At 38.7% G+C, this 24,855-nt stretch overlaps 1 protein-coding gene across 5 annotated transcripts in view; it reads left to right on the top strand.

Moving 5' to 3' along the window:
• Nucleotides 1-24,855, top strand: part of EML6 (EMAP like 6) — a 262,431-nt gene that overhangs the window by 91,657 nt on the left and 145,919 nt on the right. For all 5 annotated transcript variants that reach the window (XR_004273049.1, XM_032292107.1, XM_032292109.1 and 2 more), the window contains exons 2-4: nt 13,750-13,909; nt 16,887-16,985; nt 20,422-20,490. Coding sequence is in view for 4 of the 5 variants with exons in the window: in XM_032292107.1 (XP_032147998.1) it covers nt 13,750-13,909; nt 16,887-16,985; nt 20,422-20,490 (328 nt within the window). In the remaining variant the exon portion in view is untranslated. The remainder of the gene's footprint in view (nt 1-13,749; nt 13,910-16,886; nt 16,986-20,421; nt 20,491-24,855) is intronic.

Here is a 24,855-nt window from a genome sequence, read left to right as displayed (position 1 = left end):
TGTTTCTTTTGCTGTGCAGAAGCTGTGGAGTTTGATTAGGTCCCATTTGTCTATTTTGGCTTTTGTTGTCAATGCTTTTGGTGTTTTGGTCATGAAGTCCTTGCCTACACCTACGTCCTGAATGGCTTTGCCTAGATTTTCTTCTAGGGTTTTTATGGTGTTAGGTCTTATGTTTAAGTCTTTAATCCATCTGGAGTTAATTTTAGTGTAAGGTGTCAGGAAGGGGTCCAGTTTCTGCTTTCTGCACATGGCTAGCCAGCTTTCCCAACACCATTTATTGAACAGGGAATCCTTTCCCCATTGCTTGTTTTTGTCTGGTTTGTCAAAGATCAGATGGTTGTAGATACGTTGTGTTGCCTCCGAGACCTCTGTTCTGTTCCATTGGTCTGTATCTCTGTTTTGGTACCAGTACCATGCTGTTTTGATTACTGTAGCCTTGTAGTATAGTTTGAAGTCTGGTAGTGTGATGCCCCCCGCTTTGTTCTTTTTGCTTAGAATTGACTTGGCTATGCGGGCTCTCTTTTGGTTCCATATGAAGTTTAAGGTGGTTTTTTCCAGTTCTGCGAAGAAGGTCATTGGTAGCTTGATGGGGATAGCATTGAATCTGTAAATTACTTTGGGCAGTATGGCCATTTTCACGATATTGATTCTTCCTAACCATGAACATGGAATGTTTCTCCATCTGTTTGTGTCCTCTCTTATTTCGTTGAGCAGTGGCTTGTAGTTCTCCTTGAAGAGGTCCTTTACATTCCTTGTTAGTTGTATTCCTAGGTATTTTATTCTCTTTGTGGCAATTGTGAATGGAAGTTTGTTCTTGATTTGGCTCTCTTTAAGTCTGTTACTGGTGTATAGGAATGCATGTGATTTTTGCACATTGATTTTGTATCCTGAGACTTTGCTGAACTTGCTTATCAGTTTCAGGAGGTTTGGGGCTGAGACGATGGGGTCTTCTAGATATACAATCATGTCATCTACAAATAGAGACAATTTGACTTCCTCCTTTCCTATTTGAATGCCCTTTATTTCTTTTTCTTGCCTGATTGCTCTGGCTAGAACTTCTAATACTATATTGAATAGCAGTGGTGAGAGCGGGCATCCTTGTCTGGTGCCACATTTCAAGGGGAATGCTTCCAGTTTTTGCCCATTCAGTATGATATTGGCTGTTGGTTTGTCATAAATAGCTTTTATTATTTTGAGATACGTTCCATCGATACCTAGCTTATTGAGTGTTTTTAGCATAAAGGGCTGTTGAATTTTGTCAAAGGCCTTCTCTGCATCAATTGAGATAATCATGTGGTTTTTGTCTTTGGTTCTGTTTATGTGGTGAATTACGTTTATAGACTTGCGTTATGTTGAACCAGCCTTGCATCCCCGGGATGAAGCCTACTTGATCATGGTGGATAAGCTTTTTGATGTGCTGTTGCAATCGGCTTGTCAGTATTTTATTGAAGATTTTTGCATCTATGTTCATCATGGATATTGGCCTGTAGTTTTCTTTTCTTGTTGAGTCTCTGTCGGGTTTTGGAATCAGGATGATGATGGTGTCATAAAATGATTTGGGAAGAATTCCCTCTTTTTGTATTGTTTGGAATAGTTTCAGAAGAAATGGTACCAGCTCCTCTTTGTATGTCTGGTAGAATTCAGCTGTGAACCCATCTGGACCTGGGCTTTTTTTGGGTGGTAAGCTCTTAATTGCTGCCTCAACTTCAGACCTTGTTATGGGTCTGTTCAGGGTTTCAGCTTCTTCCTGGTTTAGGCTTGGCAGGAGGCAAGTGTCCAGGAATTTATCCATTTCTTCCAGGTTTATTAGTTTGTGTGCATAGAGTTGTTTGTAATAATCTCTGATGATGGTTTGAATTTCTGTGGAATCTGTGGTGATATCCCCTTTATCGTTTTTTATTGCATCAATTTGGTTATTCTCTCTTTTCTTTTTTATTAATCTGGCTAGTGGTCTGTCTATTTTGTTGATCTTTTCAAAAAACCAGCTCCTGGATTTATTGATTTTTTTGAAGGGTTTTTTGTGTCTCTTTCTCCTTCAGTTCTGCTCTGATCTTAGCTATTTCTTGTCTTCTACTAGACTTTGAGTTTTTCTGATCTTGCTCCTCTAGCTCTTTCAGTTTTGACGATAGGGTGTCAATTTTTGATCTCTCCTTGCTTCTCATGTGGGCACTTATTGCTATATATATTCCTCTAGAGACTGCTTTAAATGTGTCCCAGAGATTCTGGTATGTTGTGTCTTCATTCTCGTTGGTTTCGAAGAACATCTTTATTTCTGCCCTCATTTCATTGTTTATCCAGTCAACATTCAAGAGCAAGTTGTTCAGTTTCCATGAAGCTGTGCGGTTCTGAATTAGTTTTTGAATTCTGAGTTCTAACTTGATTGCACTGTAGTCTGAGAGACTGTTTGTTACGATTTCCATTCTTTTGCATTTGCTGAGGAGTGATTTACTCCCAATTATGTGGTCAATTTTAGAGTAGGTGTGATGTGGTGCTGAGAAGAATGTATATTCTGTGGCTTTGGGGTGGAGAGTTCTGTAAATGTCTATTAGGTTTGCTTGGTCCAGGTCTGAGTTCAAGTCCTGAATATCCTTGTTAATTTTCTGTCTGGTTGATCTGTCTAATGTTGACAATGGGGTGTTAAAGTCTCCCACTATTATTGTGTGGGAGTCTAAGTCTCTTTGTAAGTCATTAAGAACTTGCCTTATGTATCTGGGTGCTCCTGTATTGGGTGCATATATATTTAGGATCGTTAGCTCTTCTTGTTGCATTGATCCTTTTACCATTATGTAATATCCCTCTTTGTCTCTTATGATCTTTGTTGCTTTAAAGTCTAATTTATCAGAGATGAGAATTGCAACTCCTGCTTTTTTTTGCTCTCCATTTGCTTGGTAAATCTTCCTCCATCCCTTTATTTTGAGCCTTTGTGTATCCTTGCATGTGAGATGGGTTTCCTGGATACAGCACACCGATGGGTTTTGTCTTTTTATCCAATTTGCCAGTCTGTGTCTTTTGATTGGGGCATTTAGTCCATTTACATTTAGGGTTAATATTGTTATGTGTGAATTTGATACTGCCATTTTGGTGCTAGCTGGCTGTTTTGCCCTTTAGTTGAGCTGGTACTTGTTGTTCCTTTATATGTGTAGAGCCTCTTTCAGGGGCTCTTGTAGAGCTGGCCCGGTGGTGACGAAATCTCTGAGTACTTGCATGTTCCCAAAGGATTTTATTTTTCCTTCACTTATGAAGCTTAGTTTGGCTGGATAGGAGATTCTGGGTTGAAAGTTCTTTTCTTTAAGGATGTTGAATATTGGCCCCCATTCTCTTCTGGCTTGTAGGGTTTCTGCTGAGAGATCTGCTGTGAGTCTGATGGGCTTCCCTTTATGGGTAACCCGACCTTTCTCTCTGGCTGCCCTTAGTATTTTCTCCTTCATTTCGACCCTGGTGAATCTGACGATTATGTGCCTTGGGGTTGCTCTTCTTGACGAATATCTTTGTGGTGTTCTCTGTATTTCCTGGACTTGAATGTTTGCCTGCCTTGCTAGGTTGGGGAAGTTTTCCTGGATAATATCCTGAAGAGTATTTTCCAGCTTGGATTCATTCTCTTCGTCGCATTCGGGTACGCCTATCAAACGTAGATTAGGTCTTTTCACATAGTCCCACATTTCTTGGAGACATTGTTCATTCCTTTTTACCCTTTTTTCTCCAGTCTTGCCTTCCCGTTTTATTTCATTGAGTTGATCTTCGACCTCTGATATCCTTTCTTCTGCTTGGTCCATTCGGCTGTTGATACTTGTGCATGCTTCACGAAGTTCTCGTGTTGCGTTTTTCAGCTCCATCAATTCACTTATATTCCTTTCTATTTTGTCCATTCTTGTTAGCATTTCGTCAAATCTTTTTTCAAGGTTCTTAGTTTCTTGGCATTTGGTTAGAATATGTTCTTTAAGTTCACAGAAGTTTCTTACTACCCACCTTCTGAAGTCTGATTCTGTCATTTCATCACACTCGTTCTCCCTCCAACTTTGTTCCCTTGCTGGTGAGGAGTTGTGATCCCTTTTAGGAGGAGAGGTGTTCTGGTTTCGGGTGTTTTCATCCTTTTTGCGCTGGTTTCTTCCCATCTTTAAGGATTTATCCACCTGTCGACTTTGTAGTTGCTGGCTTTCAGATTGGGTCTCAAATCTTTCAGATTGACGTTCTGTTTGTTGATGATGAGGTTATTTCTGTTTCTTGGTTTTCCTTCTGGCAGTCTGGCCCCCCTGCTGTAGGTCTGCTGAGGTTCACTCCAGGCCCTGCTTGCCTGGGGTTCACCTGCAGCAGCTGCTGAACAGCAAGGGTTGTTACCAGTTTTCTTCTTCTGCTGTCTTTGTCCCAGAAGGATACCTGCCTAGTGTCAATCTGATCTCTCTTTTATGAGGTGTCTTTTTGGATATATAGGGGTCAGGGAGCTGCTTGAGGAGACCGTCTCTTCTTTATAGGAGCTCAAATGGTGAGCTGCGAGCTCTGTTGTTGTTCATTCAGAGCTGCTGGGCAGGTACTTTTAGGTCTGCTGCAGCAGAACTCATAAACTGCTTTTTGTTCCCAGGTGCTCTGTCCCAGGGATTTAGGGCTTTATTTATGAGTTTCCGTTATGCTGCCGCCTTCTTTTTTTTTTTTTTTTTTTTCCTTCAGACCTGCCCAGCCCAGCAAGGAGGCAGCCTAGTCACTGTCGCCCTATAGCAGCTTTGCTGAGCTGCTGTGGGCTCCGCCCCGCTGCCGAGTGAACTTCCCTGCAGTCCTGTTTATATGGGTGTAGTTAGAACTGCTTTGGCGATGGTGGCCCGCCTCTGTTGGGGCGGAGTCTCTGCTGTGGCGGGTTGCCTTGGCAACGGCCGGCTGCCTCAGCAATGGCGGGTTGCCTTGGCAACGGCGGGCTGCCTCGGTAATGGCGGACGCCCCTCCCCCACAGAGCTGGACCGTCCCGGGTTCAGCTGCGCCTGCTGTGAAACTCTCAATCCAGAGTTTCTGGTTGCTGTTCTTTTGTGGGGGTGGGACCAGCCGAGCCTGATCGCCTGGCTCCCTGCCTCAGAGCCTTTTTTAAGTTGGTGTTCCAGTCGCCTGTTGAAGAGGCGCCGGGGTCTGTTTGTTTTCCCCTGCGGCCACTCACTGCGCTGGCTTAAACAGCGGCACTGAGGTTTGTGGCGCTTTTTTTTCTTTTTTTTTGCCCTGGAATCTACTGTCCTGGTTCTCTGCTCAGTCCCCTTTTTGAACCAGCGTATGGGCGACTTCCCGTGGCTCCAATCGCCAGCCTAAAGGGCCCCCGGACCAGTGTATTTTGTACGGAGAACCGCGGCTCCGGGGCGCCGACAAAGCAGCCGCGCAGGGCAAAGCAGCGGCGCCGGCCGGCACAGCCGCGCTGGCCGAAACAGCCGGGCTGGCGGCCATGGAGCACCTCTGCCCGGGAATTTCCTAGTCTGTGAGCAATAAAAACGCGGCGTCCACTCACCCTCTGCGCTTTCACTGGGAGCTGCAATCCTGAGCTGTTCCTAAACGGCCATATTCTCAAAGAAACACTTCTAATTTTCATGACTGTTCTCTATGGTGACTACTTCCACATGTCAAAACAGTATAATTAATGGCTGTTTCTTATTTTCTTTAGACATGTTGACTTCCTTTTAAGATACATGAGGATGTAGCTTAGGTATACCATGCTTACATCACTTTCCTTCTCCTCCCTGAAGGGTTATATTTTTTAATTCCCTTACCATTTACCTTGGTGGCTTTAGATTATATTTTAATACCTTTTATTTTTGGGATTGTCAACTAGAAACAGCATTTCTTGGCCCCTAACGTATGATGAAGGTACTAGTGACTTGAGTATTCCACTGAATGCTCTAGGGTTCTTTCACTCAATATACTATTTTTGAGATTCATCCATGCTGTGGTTGTCACTAGTTTCATTTCTGTTTATGGCTGAGAACAATTCCATTGCATGAATAGATGATAATATATCCATTCACCTTTTGGACATGGGACTTATTTCCAATTTCTGGCTCTTATAAATCTGTGAAGACTTGTATGCAAGTCTTTGTTTAGACATTTCCTTTTTATTTCTCTTGGATAAATTCCAAAGAGTAGAATTGCTAGATCATAATGGTAAGCATATGTTTAAAAGCAACTGTCAAATGACTTTCCAAAGTGATTCATCATTTTACATTTCCTATTAGTAATGTTGGTGCATTCTAGTTGCTCTATGTCTTCAGCAACACTTGGTATTGTCAGTTTTTTTTTAATTTTAGTTGTCCTTGACAATGTTCAAGTTTTTTAGCCATATTTTAAATTGTGTTCTTATTAAATTGTAAGCATTCTTATATATTCTGGGTAGAATTTTTGGTGATTTTGTAGTTTTTCCTTTTTATTTTCCTAGTCTGTGGTTTGCCTTTTCATTTTCCTAACAGTGTTTGTTAAAGACTAAAAGTTCTGATTTTTTTTAAAAGTCCAATTTATCCTTTTTTTTTTTTTTTTTTTTTTTAAAAAAAATGATTTTTATGCCTGTTTTTTCTCTAAGAGACCATTATCTTTCAAAGGTCACAAAGATGCTCTTAAATTTTTTTTTTCTATCAATTACATGGTTTAGTGCTTACATTTTTTTTTTTTTGACTATGGTAAAAGGGAAGAGTGAAGCTCACTTCTTTCTGTAAGGATATCTAATTTTTCCAGCACTATCTGTTGAAAAAGGATCCTTTCCTCTTATGAGTTACCATAACACTTTTGCTGGAAATGAGTCGATCATGTACGTGTGGATTATTTGTGGATTCAATTCTATACCATTGATTTTTATATCTATCCTTTTAGCAATATTCCGTCTTAATTCTAACCCCTTTTTATAAAGACTTTAAGCAGAACTTGTACTTTTATTAACATTTTTTCTCTGACATATACACGTGTGTGTATATGTGTATGTGTATGTACACATACATGTATATGTGTATATAGATGTATTGTATATATGTTTTCCTAGTAGCTGAGTCCAGGTTTTCTCACTGTCCAGTCATGACTAGATTAAACTTCTAAACTGTTTTTCTTGCTTTAGAAGCTTTTTCCTTAGGAAGGCATCTTCGGGTAACTTATATTGTCCATTCTGAATGGTTTTTACCAGTTTAAATCTCAGAGGATAGTCTTATTTTTAAATTCGAGGAGAGTTCACTATAGCTTTTTATGTGCATGCATTTCCCTGACTTACAATGTCCGTTCCTGGGGGTGAGAGGTAGGTTTCATGTGAGTCTATCCCATGGCAGTTAACTAATAGCACTATTTAGGTAGTATTGTTATGTTTTAAGTGCCACTATTTTAATCACTGCTTTAGGATTTATTAAGTCCTCATAATATCTATTTTATTTGAAGTAGTTACTGTTGTTATTCCCATGCTTATGAATGAGAAACTGGGGCACAGAGAGGTTGAGTAATTTGCTGAAGATGATTTATGGGAAACTGTTCTTTGCCAGTAAGTAGAGGAGACAGGTTTCAGTGATGTACTGAACAAACAGCTCTCCAGGAGAAAAATAAAATGTATGCATATGCATTAATAAGCTTACACATTTTATTGATATAAATGAGTAATGCACAACTTGCAAATAATATCATTGTTTTTATTAATTACACATATTCAATCAATTCTGATAGAATGCTTTCACTGATTTTTTTTTTCTTTCCTTTTTTCTAAACTCCAGTATCTGTGATCAGTCTTTGGTTGCAGTTTAACCATGACTTCACAAAACTGAATGAGGAATAAATTCTTAATTACCATCTGGTTCACCAAAGAAGTTGTTGACATCATTGGCAAATGATTAAAGTTCCAATATGTATATGTTTTACATTTTTCTTATGAATGTAAATAAAGCTATCAGCCAACATTCTTGTTGGAACTATACTTGTTGGTCAATGATGTGAGGGAATATTGAAAATGTTTTCTCAATTTTTTGTATTCACAATGTAACAGCTACAGAGTGATACACTTTTAGGTTTATTCTATATTATCAACATTTTATCTTGTCTCTTAAGTCTAGACAATCAACAAAACAATAAAATTAAGCCCCGATTTGTAGCACTTAATGATTTCCATGATGTAAATATACCCACTATGGCTGACTTCTAGCCGCCAGTGTGACATCATTGAAAATGGAGTTCGGAAGAGGTGTGTAGTAACACACCGTCTATGATATTTCTACCATATGGATAGAATAGCAATAAATAACCTCAGGACTACAGAGAAGATTGAAATATAGTAAAATAATTACCAGATAGTGAGCTTTCAGTGTGTATTACCTTTGCTTTAACATTTATATAACTGTAAATCTATATAATATCTAACAGTGGCTGTGATTAACTGGTTTACAATGTTGCTAAAACTTAGTTTTTGGTGGCCAGTCTAAGCTGGCTCCATCCATGCCACTGTGTGGCAGTGCTTTTAAGCATTCTTTTACATGAAGATATTGCTGGAATATAGTTTCATACTAGTAAGTATGGCATACAGTTATGGCAAGGTATCAGATTTCTTTGTTTTTCTAAATCACATTCTCATTAGATACACCACTCATCAAACTTGGCAAAGTCCAGTTTTAGGGACTTCCTGCTCAACCATGGATTAAACAGTTCTGTGGGGTTCACACAGTTTAGGAAAATGGCAATGGATCCTGATGGTTTGTCCATGTTGCTGTCATTCCCGTTTGTGCTGCCCAGGTGAAAGAACCCTGTCGTCTGAATTCTTTGGCTTTTGATAAGATCTCAGGAGAAATGGCCAACTATTGTGTCCTCCTACAGAGGAAGTCACAGAAACGGAGAATGTCAGATGGGATCACAATTGTGGTGGGGTGCTCAAGTGCTAAGCACATCTCTTGGGACCAGGACTGGAACACAGCCATCCCCATCTGAGGTTCCACTGCCTCCAATCTACTCTGTTCAAATCAGGCCTGCCTTTGCCTTTTCTGCCTTGCAGATGAACATCCACTGATGGTTCTGGGTTGGGTCACTGGTTAGGCTATTCCCCCTTCAATCCCCAGAGCAGCAACCTCCTCTTCTGTCCTCAGACAATCCAACCTCATGATTTGAATGTGCCTCTGTCTCTGACATTCGAAAGCTGCTCTCAAGGTTACCTTCAGGGAAGGGAGGGAGAAGGCATTCATGCTTTCCTAGTGAGACCTTAAAAAAAAAAACAAACCTAAACATATAAATTATTACTGAGAGACTCACTGAAGCAGCCTGGGACAAAAATGAAATGAGGCTTAAGAATGATGAATGTTTGTAAAAATGCTGTGCTTGGAACAAGTGCTCATATAATTTTTTGCCTCGAGGAATCAAGAATGATTAGTATTGATCAGTGTTTTTTTGGTGATGGTGGTTCAACTTCATAAGGAAGGCTATCTCTTTCCATGACCCTTTTGATTGTCATCTTTTCTTCTACACAGCATATTTGGAAATCTTCCTGATCTCATCTGACATCAGGAAGATATGCTTTTGCCCTCCTGGCATGCTAGAGAAACAAATCAATTTCTTCTCCCAGATAGGTTGATGAAAGTCCTTCTCTGCAGTGCTCTCTATTGCTATGGTAACAGAAGATGGGATTTCCCAATGGAACTAGGTTTATATATTAAAAAAATAGTTCTTTCAGAACTATGTGAAACACAATAAATGCAATAAACTGAGTACCAAATGAAAAAAATAGTGACACTAAACCTTTTTATGTAGGTGTGGGATGAGACATTCATTGTGTTGAGACTCTCAATGAAAGGGAGTCAACTTTAAAAATTTTAATATTGTGACAGCACTGTTGTAGCTAAAATAACTTGTAAAATTTGTTGCAAGTTTTCTTAGGAAAGCAAAGAATTGAATATATGGACTCTTAACTGGCAGATAGACTTAAAATAGAAATAACTGGTGTCTGTACTTCCAGTCACAACGTGGTGAAGGTGACGAGAAGTCCTAGGTGAAACAAGGATTTTGTGTAACTGTGGTACTCTCCGCTTCTGTGACTTCCTCTATAGGAGGACACAATAGTGGCCATTCCTCATGAGATGTCATCAAAAGCCCAGCAATTCAGCGGACAGTGTTCTTTCCATCACAGCCCCTTAATTGTATCCAAAGACCTGACCTTTTAATCAGCTGTGACTAGCAGTGTGGCTGGAGGGTGACCTCTGAGCCTCAGAGCACTCACAAAGGATCAAAGAGCAGTTCTGAGGTATGTAGAATAGGAAGGATTTGGTTGCATGTGAGGAAAACTGAAACGTAATACTCACCTGTCACTTAAAATGCTTCTGAACTAAAATTCCAAGATTTTTGGAATTTGATTTATTAAATGAATACTTATTAAATGAATCTATAACTCCACCATTTATTGATATGTTATATTATTCTCTTGCAAATCTAGTGAGTAAAGTTTGTGAGCTTTTCTTGTCTGAGGCTTAAAAAGTGCTCTTGAAATTACATGGGAAATTTAAAATAGAAGTAAACACCATTTGGCTGTGCCCTCGATGAGACGTGGATGCTATCATTTTTGTCTTTCTGGTGAAAGGAGTGGAGTTTCTGGGAAGCTGATTGGAAAGGTAACAAATAGTAAAGTGAATAAAAGTGGTTCTCTGTTCTTGCTATTCTTCACATGGACATAGATAAATGGTAACATTATGAGTCACTCTAAGCAATCATGTTGCATCAAACCATAGAGGTGGCAGTCAGAGACTGGCTCATGAAAGGAGAAAAAGCTCACTTTCTTAATGTACCCAAATGGCAAAGGAGGACTGGGGAAAGGGGTGTCGTGGGCTGTAAAGAAATGATTTAACAAAGTGTGAAGGAACTTCTGGCAAGAAAAAAAAATTGCAATGTGAACTTTTTAATAAATGTAGTAAATTTATGGGCTTCAATGTGAATGAAAAGAATAAGCAGAGTGAAAATACTTGACATCCAAAATGTGAAGTGTTTTGGGGTAGCACTGCTAATTGAGTTACTAAGGCTACTAAGTTACTTGAAGGCTTAAAGACTTGTTGAAATCCATTTATTCCATTCCCCCCAACTACGTCATTCAAAGTACTGAAATAGTAGGGATTTACTATTTCCTTCTAGATGCTTCAGAATCTTAGGAATCTACCAAATATCTAAAGGATTTTAAAACAGAAGCTGTGATCACAGCAAAAGAGTTTAATTTCCATCTCTTGAAAGTGTTTCTGGCCATCTAGGGGAAATACGCTCATTCTTTATTTTCTTATCCCTGGGTAGAACCTGTTCACTGTAGCAGGTGAATGGGGCAATACGACAATCAAGATTGTTGGCACCATTCACTCCCTCTTCAGGTATTTTGTTAATGCTTACTCTGTTGTATGATATTCCAGGAACTGTTAGAGTCATGGAAGACAGCCACTGCCCTCATGAAGCATGCAGCCTAGTCAGTCCTTTTTGTTCTAGCATTTAGGACTCCGGGTGTGATGCTAACCTCACCTGAGGAGTCTTCTTGGTTTCCCCACGAAAAATTGGATAGAGTTAAGGCCATCTTTTCCCAGAATCAGGCTCATAGGCTTCAAGCTACTGCAGCCAGGCTCTGTGAGTTACAAACCCAGTTGCCCACACAACGTCTTCTGTCAGCTTCAATGTGCCCAAGCTTTTCCTTAGTCTCAAACATTCTAAACCTTTCCCCCTCTGTTCTCAACCCCAATAGCTCTTGACTTTTCTTCCCTATCCCCTCTACCCACGTCTTCCCTCACTGTCTCTCCCTGGTCCCTAACTGACCACATTGCCTCTGCTAACACCCCTCACAGATCTGTCCTTGCATGGCATTTCATCACTTCCTCAACTACGAAACTGTTTATGCTGTGTCCTGCTCAAAATTGTCAATTGTAACCTAATTTCCTGGCCTGGCAAAGATGGCTTTCAAGAGCTGCCTCTGCCTGCCTGACCCATCTCATTTCCTGCCAACTTCTGTAAGACTTAAACTGTGGAGGACATTGTCTTTTCACATGAATCCCCTTTGCACCTTGTCTTTCCTGTGAACTCATGTCTTCCCTGATGTCCTGGGCAGCTGGCCACTGTATCCTTCATCTTTCTATGTTACTGTGTATACATATTGACATACTGTAATTATTTCTTTACAAGTCTGTCTTTCCTCTGAAAGTGGGCTTCTTGAAAGACAGCCGTGTGATTGCTGTTTATATATCTATGGTACCGTCACTGACATATCATGGGTCCATATGAACCTGTTGAATAAGTGGTTGAGCTAATATATACTGGTTTGCCACAGACAGGGTTTTCAGACTGCTTCCATCCACTCAGCTTAATGAACAAACATGGCGTGCCATAATCTTGCAGTTTTCTGGCACATCTAGATACTTTGAAATACCAGCTGTATCTCAACAGAATTGAGATTGAGAGGGTCCGTTCTTGATCATCTCTCACCAACTGAATGCTAAACTGTTCTACTACCTTAAAAAGTTACAAAGCTTTTAGTGTTCACCTGTTGTAAAAAGCTACCCTTTTACAGGGGTGATCTTTTAATAATACTTGCTTATGAATATTCTTGAGGATACGTTTTCCAGCAAGCACTTTTCAGATGGCCAACATGCATTCAAAGTACATATTTTGTTTTTGGAAGCTGTATTATATTCATACAGACATGCTTATATTGGTTATAGATATATAATGCCAGTTACACAAATGACAAAATTTGAATTCAGTGTTATGTGCCAGGCACTCTAAGTACTCTAGATTCACTATGTCAGCTATTTTCTGTATTATCTCAATTTTTAGATGAAGAAACTGAGGCAAAAGAGATCAAGTCATTTGTCCAAAGAACCAGAGATAGTAAGGTGGCCAACATGCAAATCCAGTGTCTGATGTCAGAATATATACTCTGATTAATTTCATGCTAAAAACTGGCAAAAGCCTATTTACTGTGTAAACAGATGCTGAAAAGGTGGGAAATTTCTATTTCTGTTTATTATATAAGCAGATGTTTATACAATGAGCTGGTTTCCTATATAGGTAATGTGCCTCGATTCCCAACTTAAATTTTTTAGAAAGGCACAGTATCTGTACACAATGAATTTAACATTAAAGCATTAGGGTGATTTTTTTTCATCTAGGAAAAATAATACTTGACTCTGAACAGCTACTGACTCCTTAAAATACCAGTTGGTATTTGACCAAGCTTTGTTTTTATTGAACTATGGAGAAAAATTGCTATACAAACCACAATTGTAATTTGTATTTTTTTGGTGTCACAGTGATCTATGTAAAATGGAAACTTTAACTTAAAATGTATAATCTATAGCAACAGACACAGAAACAGCACTTGACTCTGGGACCCCTCCATGCTTTGAAATCCTAATGAGGATAAGAGAACTTTTCCCTAGCAACAACATTTAAAAAAAAAAACTTAAAGTCAAAAGCTCACTTGAAAATGAGTAAGATTTTGAAAGTCAGGAAGTAAATTTCATAACGTAAAGCAATTATAAAAACCGTAGAGATGATTAAATCAAATAATTAGAATCATAATAGAGTTGATTTTCAAGGCAACCAATGGGTAAGACCAAATGAAATTGTCAAACTGTGCTAAGCCTCCCTGCTAAAGTGAACATTTCAATTAGACAAATCAGGTAATTAATTACTTTGCGGACAGTTCAGACTCACTCTCTTGAGATTACCTTGTTAGATAATTTAAATGAGAAACAGTTTTGGATGAAAGGTGATCAGTGTTTTCTTCAGTTGGAAGATGTGAAGAGAGACCTTTTTCTCTTTCAGCCTTGCCTTACACCCAGACAAAACTCTTGTTGCAACTGGCCAAGTTGGGAAGGAGCCATATATATGCGTATGGGATTCCTATAATGTCCAGACTGTGTCTATTCTTAAAGATGTCCATACACATGGAGTTGCCTGCCTGGCTTTTGACTCAGATGGACAGGTGTGTATCTACTTTATCTGTTTTATTTAATGACTTGTCACAATTTATCTAAAACTGGAATACAAATAGCAGACTCAAAGTCCATCAATGCTTGCTGGTTCTCCTGGCACAGCCTCTTAGATTCTGTGCTTGTTTTATGCTCTTTAAAGCTGTGGCTCTAACACCAAGGTCTGGATAGGCCTTGGTTTTGATTCCCCTTGTCCCACCATCTGGTTAAAAAGCCATCATAAAAGAAGTCATGAATTTACACTGATCAGGTTCACCATAGCCCAGTAATTCTACTTTGTTGTCTGTTTTTAGCTTCCTATTTGGAGTAAGGGCTGGACCACGCCTTATTCACAGACCTTAAGCCCTGGCCATGACTGTAGTACCTCTTGCTTTCAAAAGATGACATCACCTCCTAATAATCTTGCATGTTTCTATCTCCAGGGCTTCCTCAGCCTGTCCTTTCTGCCTGAAGTGTCCTGTTGACCCTTTTACCCCTTGAAGCGATTCAGTCTCCAAAAGTTTTCAAAAGCCTTGCCAACACCCCCCTACCACCACCACCCAACAACATTTTCTCTTCTCCCTTTGACCTACAGCAACAGTTGGCAGAAAAGATAGGTTGATATGTTCTAGAAAAAGAAAGTGAAAACGGGGGCGGTCATCCCTGGCTCCAGCTGCATTCACCTCCTGGCTCCAGCTGTATTCACCTCCTCACTAAGGCTGGGCCTCTTCTCCCCATCTCCCAAGCCACCTCCGTTTCCTATGCCACCCTTCCTCTGTCTCTTCCACCCTCCATGTTTCTGCCTGTTAATTCCTTCAATCTAATTTTTGACAGATTTCAGAGTTAATTCTGTAAGTTGGTACCATGCAAAGATCTGTGAAATTATTCATAGAGGCTTGACTGAACTGAAAGTCTGTGGGAAATTCAGTGGATCACAAGAGTTGAGTCACTTTTGGAAAACAATTAGCATTTACTTTGTGTTTTCTGCTATTTTAAGAGCATCGATCACTAGTCACTTCTCTTTCTAGAACTAGATTCTAGATTCACTACATTTGTAGACCCCTGGAATATATGTTCTTGATTTTACCCCTCTGTAATCTCATCTAGTGAGTCGGTTTAATGCATACATGCCCTCGTATGTCTACATCTAAAGAGAAATAGCTGGATGCTAGTGTTTGTTCAGGCTCACAGTTATATTGACTTTGTGAATAAACCGAGTCAGAATGCATACGGATGTACAAATGTAAATGTATGCTTATTGTGTTCTGGTATGCACATTCGCTAATCTGATTTTGTTATTCAAGCAAGCATTCTTTATCAAAATTTGTTCTGAAGTGTCACAAGAAAATGTAATGCAGCAGAGGGAAATCCAGCTCTAACTTAGTTTTTGTCCATGTTAATTTATGTTAGAATCCTAGCTATTCTCCTTCAGGTTTCATTTTGAAGGATGGTGAGTGGGGATGGATTGCATGGTTTTAACTGTCAGGTGAGAGAAATAACCTCCTGTATGGAGCCATGATGGATTTCGTGGCTTGTTGATGACTATTGCTTCAGGTCTGCCTTACTCCCTGGACAGAGTTCACTGGAATAGAACGACATTTAGAAATGACAAACGGCCCATCACCTCACAGTCAACAAAAGGCAATAGAAATGCTTTTTAGGTAGCTATGGGGCCTGTCACTACAGATGAACAAAATAAGTTTCTTTCAGCTTTTTCTCTATCAAGAAATGTGAGTTTTACTTCAGTACCCCTATTTATGTTAACTGCTTTTTTTCTCTTGAAAAATAATAAGCTGAATGGAATTCACCCACTCAAATTTTCTTATGAATAAAAACCATATCTTATTTCCATTGCTGAAACCCTCAATTAAAAAATTACTGCAAAGACATTTCTTAAGGACACATTTAATAAAATCCCAACTGTGTGCATTATGTTAAAAATTCCTAATGGAAGCCATCTTTAGTGAAGAAACCTGAATAATCCCTGCATAACAGCACATGTATACATTTAGCCATATGCGGCTGTCTGTTCCCTCTGCACTGAGTGAGTGTGCGTGTACACAGCCATGCTCTCGAACGTACTCAGCATTCAGATACTCTTATGCTTGGGGAATGCCATATTTTTAAAACCTTTTCATTTATATTACTTCATTTGACCCATACAACAATTCCACGAAGTAGAAAGAATATTTTTATACCCATTGTAAAAATGAGAAAACTGAGATTTAAGGAGGTTAATTTTGCAAGTTATGTCTGGTTACTTAAAAGTGAAGAGAAGCCAAATCTACTTATAGTTCAGACATCTTTCTTGCACAATGCTGTCTCCTTCTAAGTGATATCCTGTAAGAAACTCTGATTTTGGTATGACTGTTGCCTGTTTTTCACACTTTTGACTTTGTATATGATCATGTGTGTTGAATTTTATTTTTCCTTTGAGGACAGGTTCTGACCCAAGGAATTTAAGCTGGGAGGTGAAGTACCAGATTACCTCTACTTGGATTATAAAAAAGTTACCTTAAATGTTTGTAAAATTATGGAAAACTAAAAATGAAAATAATGTTCATTTATTGAATTCTGTTTGTCAAACCCTTAAGTTTTAGCAGTTTGATACTTTTAGACTGTGGAACCCTATTAAATCTTACATTAAGATTTTACCTAAAAATCTTAAGTTAAAAATTCCAAATGCTGCCTTCAAGTTCTGTTTCTGTAATTTCTATTGACTTAGCAGAGATTTCATGAGAGTTTACATGTATGTTTCTTACCCTTTAAAAGGATAAAGGAGCTGTAGCTTTTAGGTTTTTGAAATTTCAGCATATACTATGGAAGTCATCTCTTGTGATATTTTTAGTTTTGGGTTTAAGATGGGTTTTGAGAAATCGGTTTGTTATAAGAAATTCAATACCTGATGCATAGTAGATAGTAACTGTTTCTTAACTCATGAATAAATACTCCCATCACTTTTAGGTACTAAATTATTGTTCTTATTCTTAGCGTTTAGCCTCTGTGGGGTTGGATGCCAAAAACACAGTCTGCATTTGGGACTGGAGGAAGGGAAAACTTCTGGCCTCAGCCACCGGCCATTCTGACCGGGTAAGAACTTGTTGGATCAAGCTATGCAGATTTCAGAACTAGGGGATGGAGGGGCTTGTGCTACTGCTTCTCAGACCTCAAATGTATATGTATACATTTTTTCCTATTAAACTTACAAGCCTTGTTTTTTTTTTTCATGATTAGTAGCTAACTGTGTTAATGTGTTTCTGGCGATCAAATAATTTATATGAATTGCTGCTGCCTATCATAGACAAAGCAAATTTTTGATGCTGGCATTTTACTGCTTCATAAAATCAAAATGGAATTGAATTTGAAATGATGTGTGCATTTAGAAATGGAAATAGTTTTTAGAAAACAGTCACAAAATATGATTATGAGGGTACACATTTTAATTTTGAGTGAGTGTAATGACAACTTTGTGATTCTTGGTTGTATTTGAGAACCTTGAATGTAAATTGTTGCCTGCGTATCATTTCTATTGAAGTCAGTGTGATCAGAAATGATAATTCCATGTAGTGTTAGGGGATGAAGTGAGTATATACATATAACTGGTTAGAACTACTTCTCCGGTGCCTTGCATCATTAAAGTAATTTAACTCCTTTATTGGCTCGATTTCTCTAGTTTAAACAATCAATTCACATGACTATCTTACTTGATTTCCTAGTTGTTTTGTATTTCTGCTCAATATAAGTGTTCACGTAGAACAGGCTGTCCAATCTTTTGGCTTCCCTGGGCCACAATGGGAGAATTATTTTGGGCCACACATAAACACTAACAATAGCTGATGAGCTAAAAATAAAATAGTCTTATAATATCTTAGGAAAGTTTACAAATTTGTGTTGGGCTGCATTCATAACCATTCTGGGCTGTGGGTTGGACAAGCTTGATGTTGAATGAGGATCTAATTAAACATGAAATTCACTGTCTCTTGCTTAGAAGGAACTCTGAAATTTTTAAAAAATATGAATAGCACATTCATCTGTGGAGGTTTGTAGTCGTAAGGAGATCCCACAGATACTGCAAATTCTACTCCAGGATCAAGTCTTCAGAAAGCTCAGGAGTGACCAACAATAGAACCTCAGTATTGGAAGAGGCCTGGTACCCCTCTGGTTCAGTGGTTCCTAATTCTGGCTACACATAGAATCCCCTGGGGAGACTTCACAGCACTGTGATGCTCAGGCTGTCTAGGCTTGGGGATTTTAATTTAGTTGGTATTAACTTAGTATTTCATGGACTATTTAGGTTGAAAATATTTGTGATGCTTAACCATTTTGAATGTTTTTCTGTTTATGCTGTGATCTCACATCTTAAGGGAAGTTGAGTTGGACTAGATCGATACATGAATTTCCAGTGATCACAAAAAATGGATGTGAGAGCTCATTCACACTGTTGTGATGCCATACCTAGCTCTACTGAAACAAACTCATACATAATATTTTACCTAAGTTATTCTGCATTTACTACTTCTATTTCTGAATCATTTTATACAGTCTGACCTGAACTAGTATACTCTGTCAGAATTTGGGGCCTTATCACCTTAGAAAAAGTAGAAAAATAAAGTTACAAACAGTTTAAACCAGTACAATCTCCTTACTCAGAAAAATAGCCTAATGTAATCACTTTGGCTTGTATAGAAAGCACTTTTATTGTTGTTAAATCCTTAATGTTAAACTAAATTTGGCCTCAGCAGCCCTCCATATGGTAAGTCCCTACAAAATCAACTGCAACCTAGCTTGGTAAGTAACCGAACCGAAAATTTACGTGTATACTTTTGTAACAAATAACTGAGTGGCAGCCAGCTTCAGCCAATGGCAGGCTGCCACCTGTTCAGACCATACCCAAATAAAGCAAACTCAGAGCTGAAACCAGGAAAGCTGTTTCTTTTTATACCTCAGTTCCTGTTTCCCAGGATAAGTACTGCCTGCCCAGTTGCAGAGCAGAGCTCTCTGAGCCTCTTTTGGTTCTGACGGCTGCCCAATTTGTGTTCAACTCTGTTAAAACTTGAGATAAATTGAACACTACTGGATATTATGTGACTTGCTTGTATGTTTCAATGACTGTGCCTGCCCTAATGCTCTGCTACCTCTTTCCAGTAAAGTTGCAATGTAAAAAGTATAATAGGCCTATAGTGATGAGTCTGTAATCTTTAGAGCCCAGGATGTTTTAATGAAATGCTTTATTTGGAACACTGTTCCCCCAGACCCCATAATCTGTATCACACATAGTTTTGCTCTTTATTACCAATGCCTTGATACCAGTATCAATTATTGACTGCTTATGGCTAACTTCAAGATTATTTTCAGGATTATTTTAGTGGTGCTAAAACATTTAATCCGTTACATTTATACAATGAATGTTTTATGCCCTGCAAAATGACTTCATATACCTTATCTTCATTGACCTCAACAAAACTTGAGGTGATATTATCCGCTGTAGAGAAGATGAGGTTAAGGTTAGAGATGCTCAGACTTGCTTGAGTTCGAATGACTGAAATGGATACTTGGGCCAAGTACTTTTCCTTCAGTGCTCTTTCTGGAGACCATAATTGCTCCTTGATATGTGAGGAAAAGTTAGTGGCCTAGGTTGCTTTTCCGGTCTAGACTTTGTCCCTGACAAGTAGTCCTTCTCTTTCTATCAGCGTGTCATGGAGTGTGGTCCATGGACCACCTGCATCAGAATCTCCTGGAGTGTGTTTAAAGATTCAGGTACCTGGACCCAATTCCAGATACACTAAATGAGAGCATCTCAGATGGGCCCTGGAAATACACATTTTAAGCAATCGCTATGGGCAGTTTGACTCTCAGGATTGACAGTCTTTTCTTTCTTGTCTCCAAAATGGAAATAGAACTACCTGCAAACTGGTAGCTCTTGTTATACAATGACAAAGAGTGGTAGCAGATACATTTTCAGTTCATTGGTTAATTGAAAATATTTTGGGTCAGATTAAAATGATAGCCTGAGGGACTATTTAAGTTAGTGTCGGATACATGCCTCGGCCTTATGTTTAAGGATATTAACTTCTGTGATTACTAGAGGCTGTTGGCCACGTTGAATTGTAGTTAACTATTGAATGTTTTCCTAGTTAAAATGATGCATTTTATAATTACTTAAATTTCTATTGAAAAGCTATCTCCAAAGTGTTAGCACTGTGGAGAGCTATTGAAAAACTTGATCAAAAATTTATTCGAAATTGTCCATTTGTTCATCCCAAATGTATAAAATTAAACATAAGACACCAGTCTGTTCTAAATAATTGTGGCAAGCTCTCTCTCTCTACTCAGGCCTTAAGGTAAGTAGACATGAGGTGATAACCTGTGTGTTAGTTCTTGGCTCATTCCCAGCAAAATCTTCCATTTTTACTCTGTGATGGTAACATTGTGCTCTAAATGTTAGGTTAGAGTCTTGGCAGTTGGACTGGTATCTGGAAAAGGCAAAACATACCAAATGATCATCAACTTTTAATGTTTTGTACAGATTTTTGATATTTCCTGGGATCCTTATCAGCCAAACAGAGTGGTTAGCTGTGGAGTAAAACATATAAAGGTAAATATTTTTTTTTAATTTTGGTACCTTCAATGCAAATCATTTTAGTTGTTTATACAGATAATTTGATGTTGAGAGACTGCTTGACTTTACATTTTTTTTCTTCAATATAGAGCCCTTTTACCTGTTTCTCTGCTCCCGAAGCAAACTAACATCAGTTGATGGGTCTCTCTCTTAGTAATACAAAGTAATGACAAGTGAAGTGCTCAGCAGGCAGCTAAAAAAGAAATTTTATGTTGATTAAATATCAAACTGAAGACTCATAATACTTACATGTTTTAAAATAGTGCTGATTTTAGTGTTGTGAAGTAAGTTTTTCCATTATAATGAATGTTTGCGTATATTGCATGTCAACACTTTTGACTTGTTATGTTCCCTTAAAAGAAAGGTATCATGTTGCGCTCTACATGGAAATAGAGGCATTCACAGTACAAACCTATCTGGACCATTGGTTTTTAAATGCCTAGATCTTCCTCTAGACTACACTCTTGTCTGGGTAGGCCCACATTTGCTTCTTCCTATTTTGCTCACAAGTAGCAAAATTAACTGCATCAACATGCTTTCGTAGCAAAAATTTTTCCTGACCCCTGGATATGGCCCAGAATCTTCTTTCTCTACAGGATCGTAAATAATAGAAGTTAAAGTCCATAAACAAGGATTACCTTCTTGCATAGATCATGCATGAATTCTGCACAAAAATGGTTTATTTCTGTATGACTGAAGATTCTCCTCTAACCAACCTCTCCTATTTAGCAGTTATTTTGTTGTTTTAGTCTAGTTTTTCATGATCCTTCTCATTATTCATTCTTGATGGTTAGAAAGGGACAGATGATAAAATAATCTGAAACAGGTATAACAATAAATATGGAAGACTAACCTAAAGAATATTACAAAACCCTGCAGAGGAATGTAAAACAATACTTAAACAAATGGAGTGACAGTCTTGATTCTGGACGTGATGTCTAAAGCTTACAAATGTATCATTTTCCTCTAGATTTTTATTTAGTAGAAATGCAGTTAAAATCCCTATTGCTTTTGTTTTTACCTGACAGAATTTCCCTTTAAATTATCCTAAATTAATCTGGGAGCATAAAAGAATGACAACTATGAACGTTGGGATAAAAAATCATGAAGGGTTTATATACAACTATTTAGTAAAGCATAGTAGAATTTAATTTAAATGGTAGAAGACTTGGATAAAAAGAAATAATAAAAGCTGAGAAATAGACCTTAATGTGTATGACAACTTGGAGTATGACAATAGCATCTCTAACTGGTAGACACAAGTTTATCAATTTGTTGGAAAAAGTTAATACTTCATACTATACACTAAAACAAAGTGTATATGAGCAAACTCAATATGAATTAAAGAGATGAAAGTTTCAAAAACGATAAAATAGCTAGAGGAATATATAGGCAAATGTCTAACTGCTCAAATTAGAGAAAGATTTTTTAAAATATGAAAGCAAAGAAAGAAAGCGTAAGGGATAATATCGATGCAACTGCAATATTAAAACATTCTGTGTAATTCCTTCTTTCCACAAAAAGAGGGAAACCACAAACTAGCAAAAGTACAAACAACACACAAAGTAGATACTGGGTTGTTCTCAAAATGCAAAGACCTCTAGCAAATCTGTAGAATGGACAAAAAACATAGAAAACTGACACAAATAAAAACCCTGTTAGCTAATAGAATTATGAAAATGTTTATATCTCAATTAAGGAACACAATTTTTTTTTTTTTTTTTTTTTGAGATGGAATCTTGCTCTGTCACCAGGCTGGAGTGCAGTGGCACCATCTCAGCTCATTGTAACCTCAGCTCCTGCCTCCCAGGTCATGTGATTCCCTTGCCTCAGCCTCCTGAGTAACTGGGACTACAGGCATGCGCTACCATGCCCAGCTGATTTTTGTGTTTTTAGTAGAGACAGGGTTTCACCTTGTTGGCCAGGATGCTCTTGATCTCTTGACGTCGTGATCTGCCCACCTCGGTCTCCCAAGGTGCTGAGATTACACGTATGAGCTACTGCACCAAGCCCCCACTTTTTTTTTAGTTGGAGTCTTGCTCTGTTGCCCAAGCTGGAGAGCAGTGGGGTGGTCTTAGCTCACTGCACCCTCAACCTCTGCCTCCCGGTTTTAAGCGATTCTCCTGTCTAAGCCTCCTGAGTAGCTGGGATTACAGATGTGTACCACCAGGCCCAGCTAATTTTCATATTTTTAGTAGAGATGGTGTTTCACCATGTTGGCCAGGCTGGTCTTGAACTCTTAATCTTGTGATCCACCCGCCTCAGCCTCCCACAGTGCTAGGATGACAGGTGTGAGCTACCACGCCCGGCCTGAGCCACTGCACCTGGAACACAAATTTTAAAATGAAACATGTTATTTTCAGATTCATGATTAAAAGTACCCTACCTTGGCAAGGATTTGGTGAATGACCACTCTCAAACCTTGCTGGTAGAGAGGGGTAAGCAGTCTTTCAGTCCAGAAATTTGGAAATATTTATTCTTAGAAATGTCAGTTTGCTTTGATCCAGTAATTTCATATCTTAAAATCTATCCCAAGCAAATTGTTAGAAGTATGAACCAAGAACTGACTCATTGCTGAGTAACTTATCAATAGCAAATAAACCAAACAGAGGATCTGAAACCACTTAAATGTCCCCAGGAAGTTAAATAAAATATTATATCCATATGATGAAACACTGTACAATCGTAAGTTATGTTTTAGATGATTAGCGATATTCAGAAATATTCAAAATCCATTATGTGGGGAAGTTTACTTTGGGGATGGGTGATGGTGGGATTAGATTTGTGGGTTTTTTTCTTTAAAAACATTTTTATGTAGGAAATGCATTAGAAGAACATATCCAAATGTTAAACAGTTATCTTTGGGTAGTGGGTTGATGGATAATTTTTTCCCTTGTATATTTTATTTTAACATTATTTTACAATAATAAATATTGCAAAATAAAAAATAATTTAAAAGTAGAGAACAAAAAGATAAGACTTGAGAGGTTCCACTACTCAAAAGTATAAGATATTCCACCAACACTTTAGGGCTTCATAAACATTTAATAATCCTGTACCAAGCCCTGATGTGTGTATTTTTAACCAAGGAAAATGTCACCTGAAATCTAGGTAGTTTGCTTTATTAGCAGCAGCTGAGGCTCCTTCTGGGCTTGGTACAGCACACCTGAAAGAACAAAAACTCATTTGGTTTAATATTTGAGTTTGTACTATGTGAAGGAACAAAAACAGACCTTACTTTCAACTCATTCAGTTGAATATTTGAGTTCATAGTAGGTGAAGGAACAAAAACAGACCCTTCTTTCAATTTACTTGACGTTTAACCATTAAAACATTAAGACAGAGCATTGTATCGTTGAAGATGAGATCCCAGCTGGCTTAGCAGCATGTTGTCAGGATGCTGCTTAGGCTGAGCCTCCGTGGGTGGGTGAGTTTAGTAGGAAGGGTCTGGAGGCAGAACTGGGGAAGGGGTTGTGCTTCTGTCTGGAGTTAAGAGACATTGGTTACCCATGGAAGCATGGGACTGGGGAACTGGGAGGGTCCTTGGCTCATGATATATTCCAAGATTACCAGTGTTTTTATCACCAAAAAACCTATTATATAGTTTTCATAGGGAACACATTTTTGAAAGATGATGGCCACCAAATAAACTATCCATTAATTGTTTGCTTAGCAATGTTTTATTAGTCAAAGATATGTTACCTGCCAACATGAGTTTCTGATCAGACTAAAATATGATGAAAACTGTTGTTGTTTCACCCATGAGTAAAAAAAACATGTGACCTCGTGATGATCCTGATTTCTGTTAGGCTGTGGTGGTTTTCTGTTCTAGGATCCTAACCTGGGAGCCACCATCCATCCTGTACTCCACAGTGAAGAAATCCAAGACCCTAGGGGGCTTGGGGGTAATTTGACTTCTATTCTTGATTGTTTACCTCTACTCAACTCTGGGCAAACCATTTAATCTCCCTGAGGCTGAATTTTTTTTTTCTTTTTTTGAGATGGAGTCTTACTCTGTCACGAGGCTGGAGTGCAGTGGTGCTATGTTGGCTCACTGCAACCTCCACCTCCCAGGTTCAAGCAGTTCTCTTGCCTTAGCCTTCCGAGCAGTTGGGACTACAGGTGTGCATCACCATGCCAAGCAGATTTTTGTGTTTCTAATAGAGACAGTGTTTCACCATGTTGGCCAGGATGGTCTCAATCTCTTGACCTTGTGATCTACCCACCTTGGTCTCCCAAAGTGCGGGGATTACAGGTGTGAGCCACTGCACCCAACCTGAATTTCTTACATGTAATCTCCCCTCCCCCTCAACCTCTCTCTCCCTCTCTCCCTCTCTCTCT

The sequence above is a fragment of the Sapajus apella genome, unplaced genomic scaffold, assembly GCF_009761245.1.
Source record: "Sapajus apella isolate SASKATOON/1434 unplaced genomic scaffold, GSC_monkey_1.0 scaffold26, whole genome shotgun sequence".
Taxonomy (NCBI): Eukaryota; Metazoa; Chordata; class Mammalia; order Primates; family Cebidae; genus Sapajus; species Sapajus apella.
Note: the sequence above shows the minus strand (reverse complement) of the source record. Positions and strands in the feature narration are given on the sequence as shown.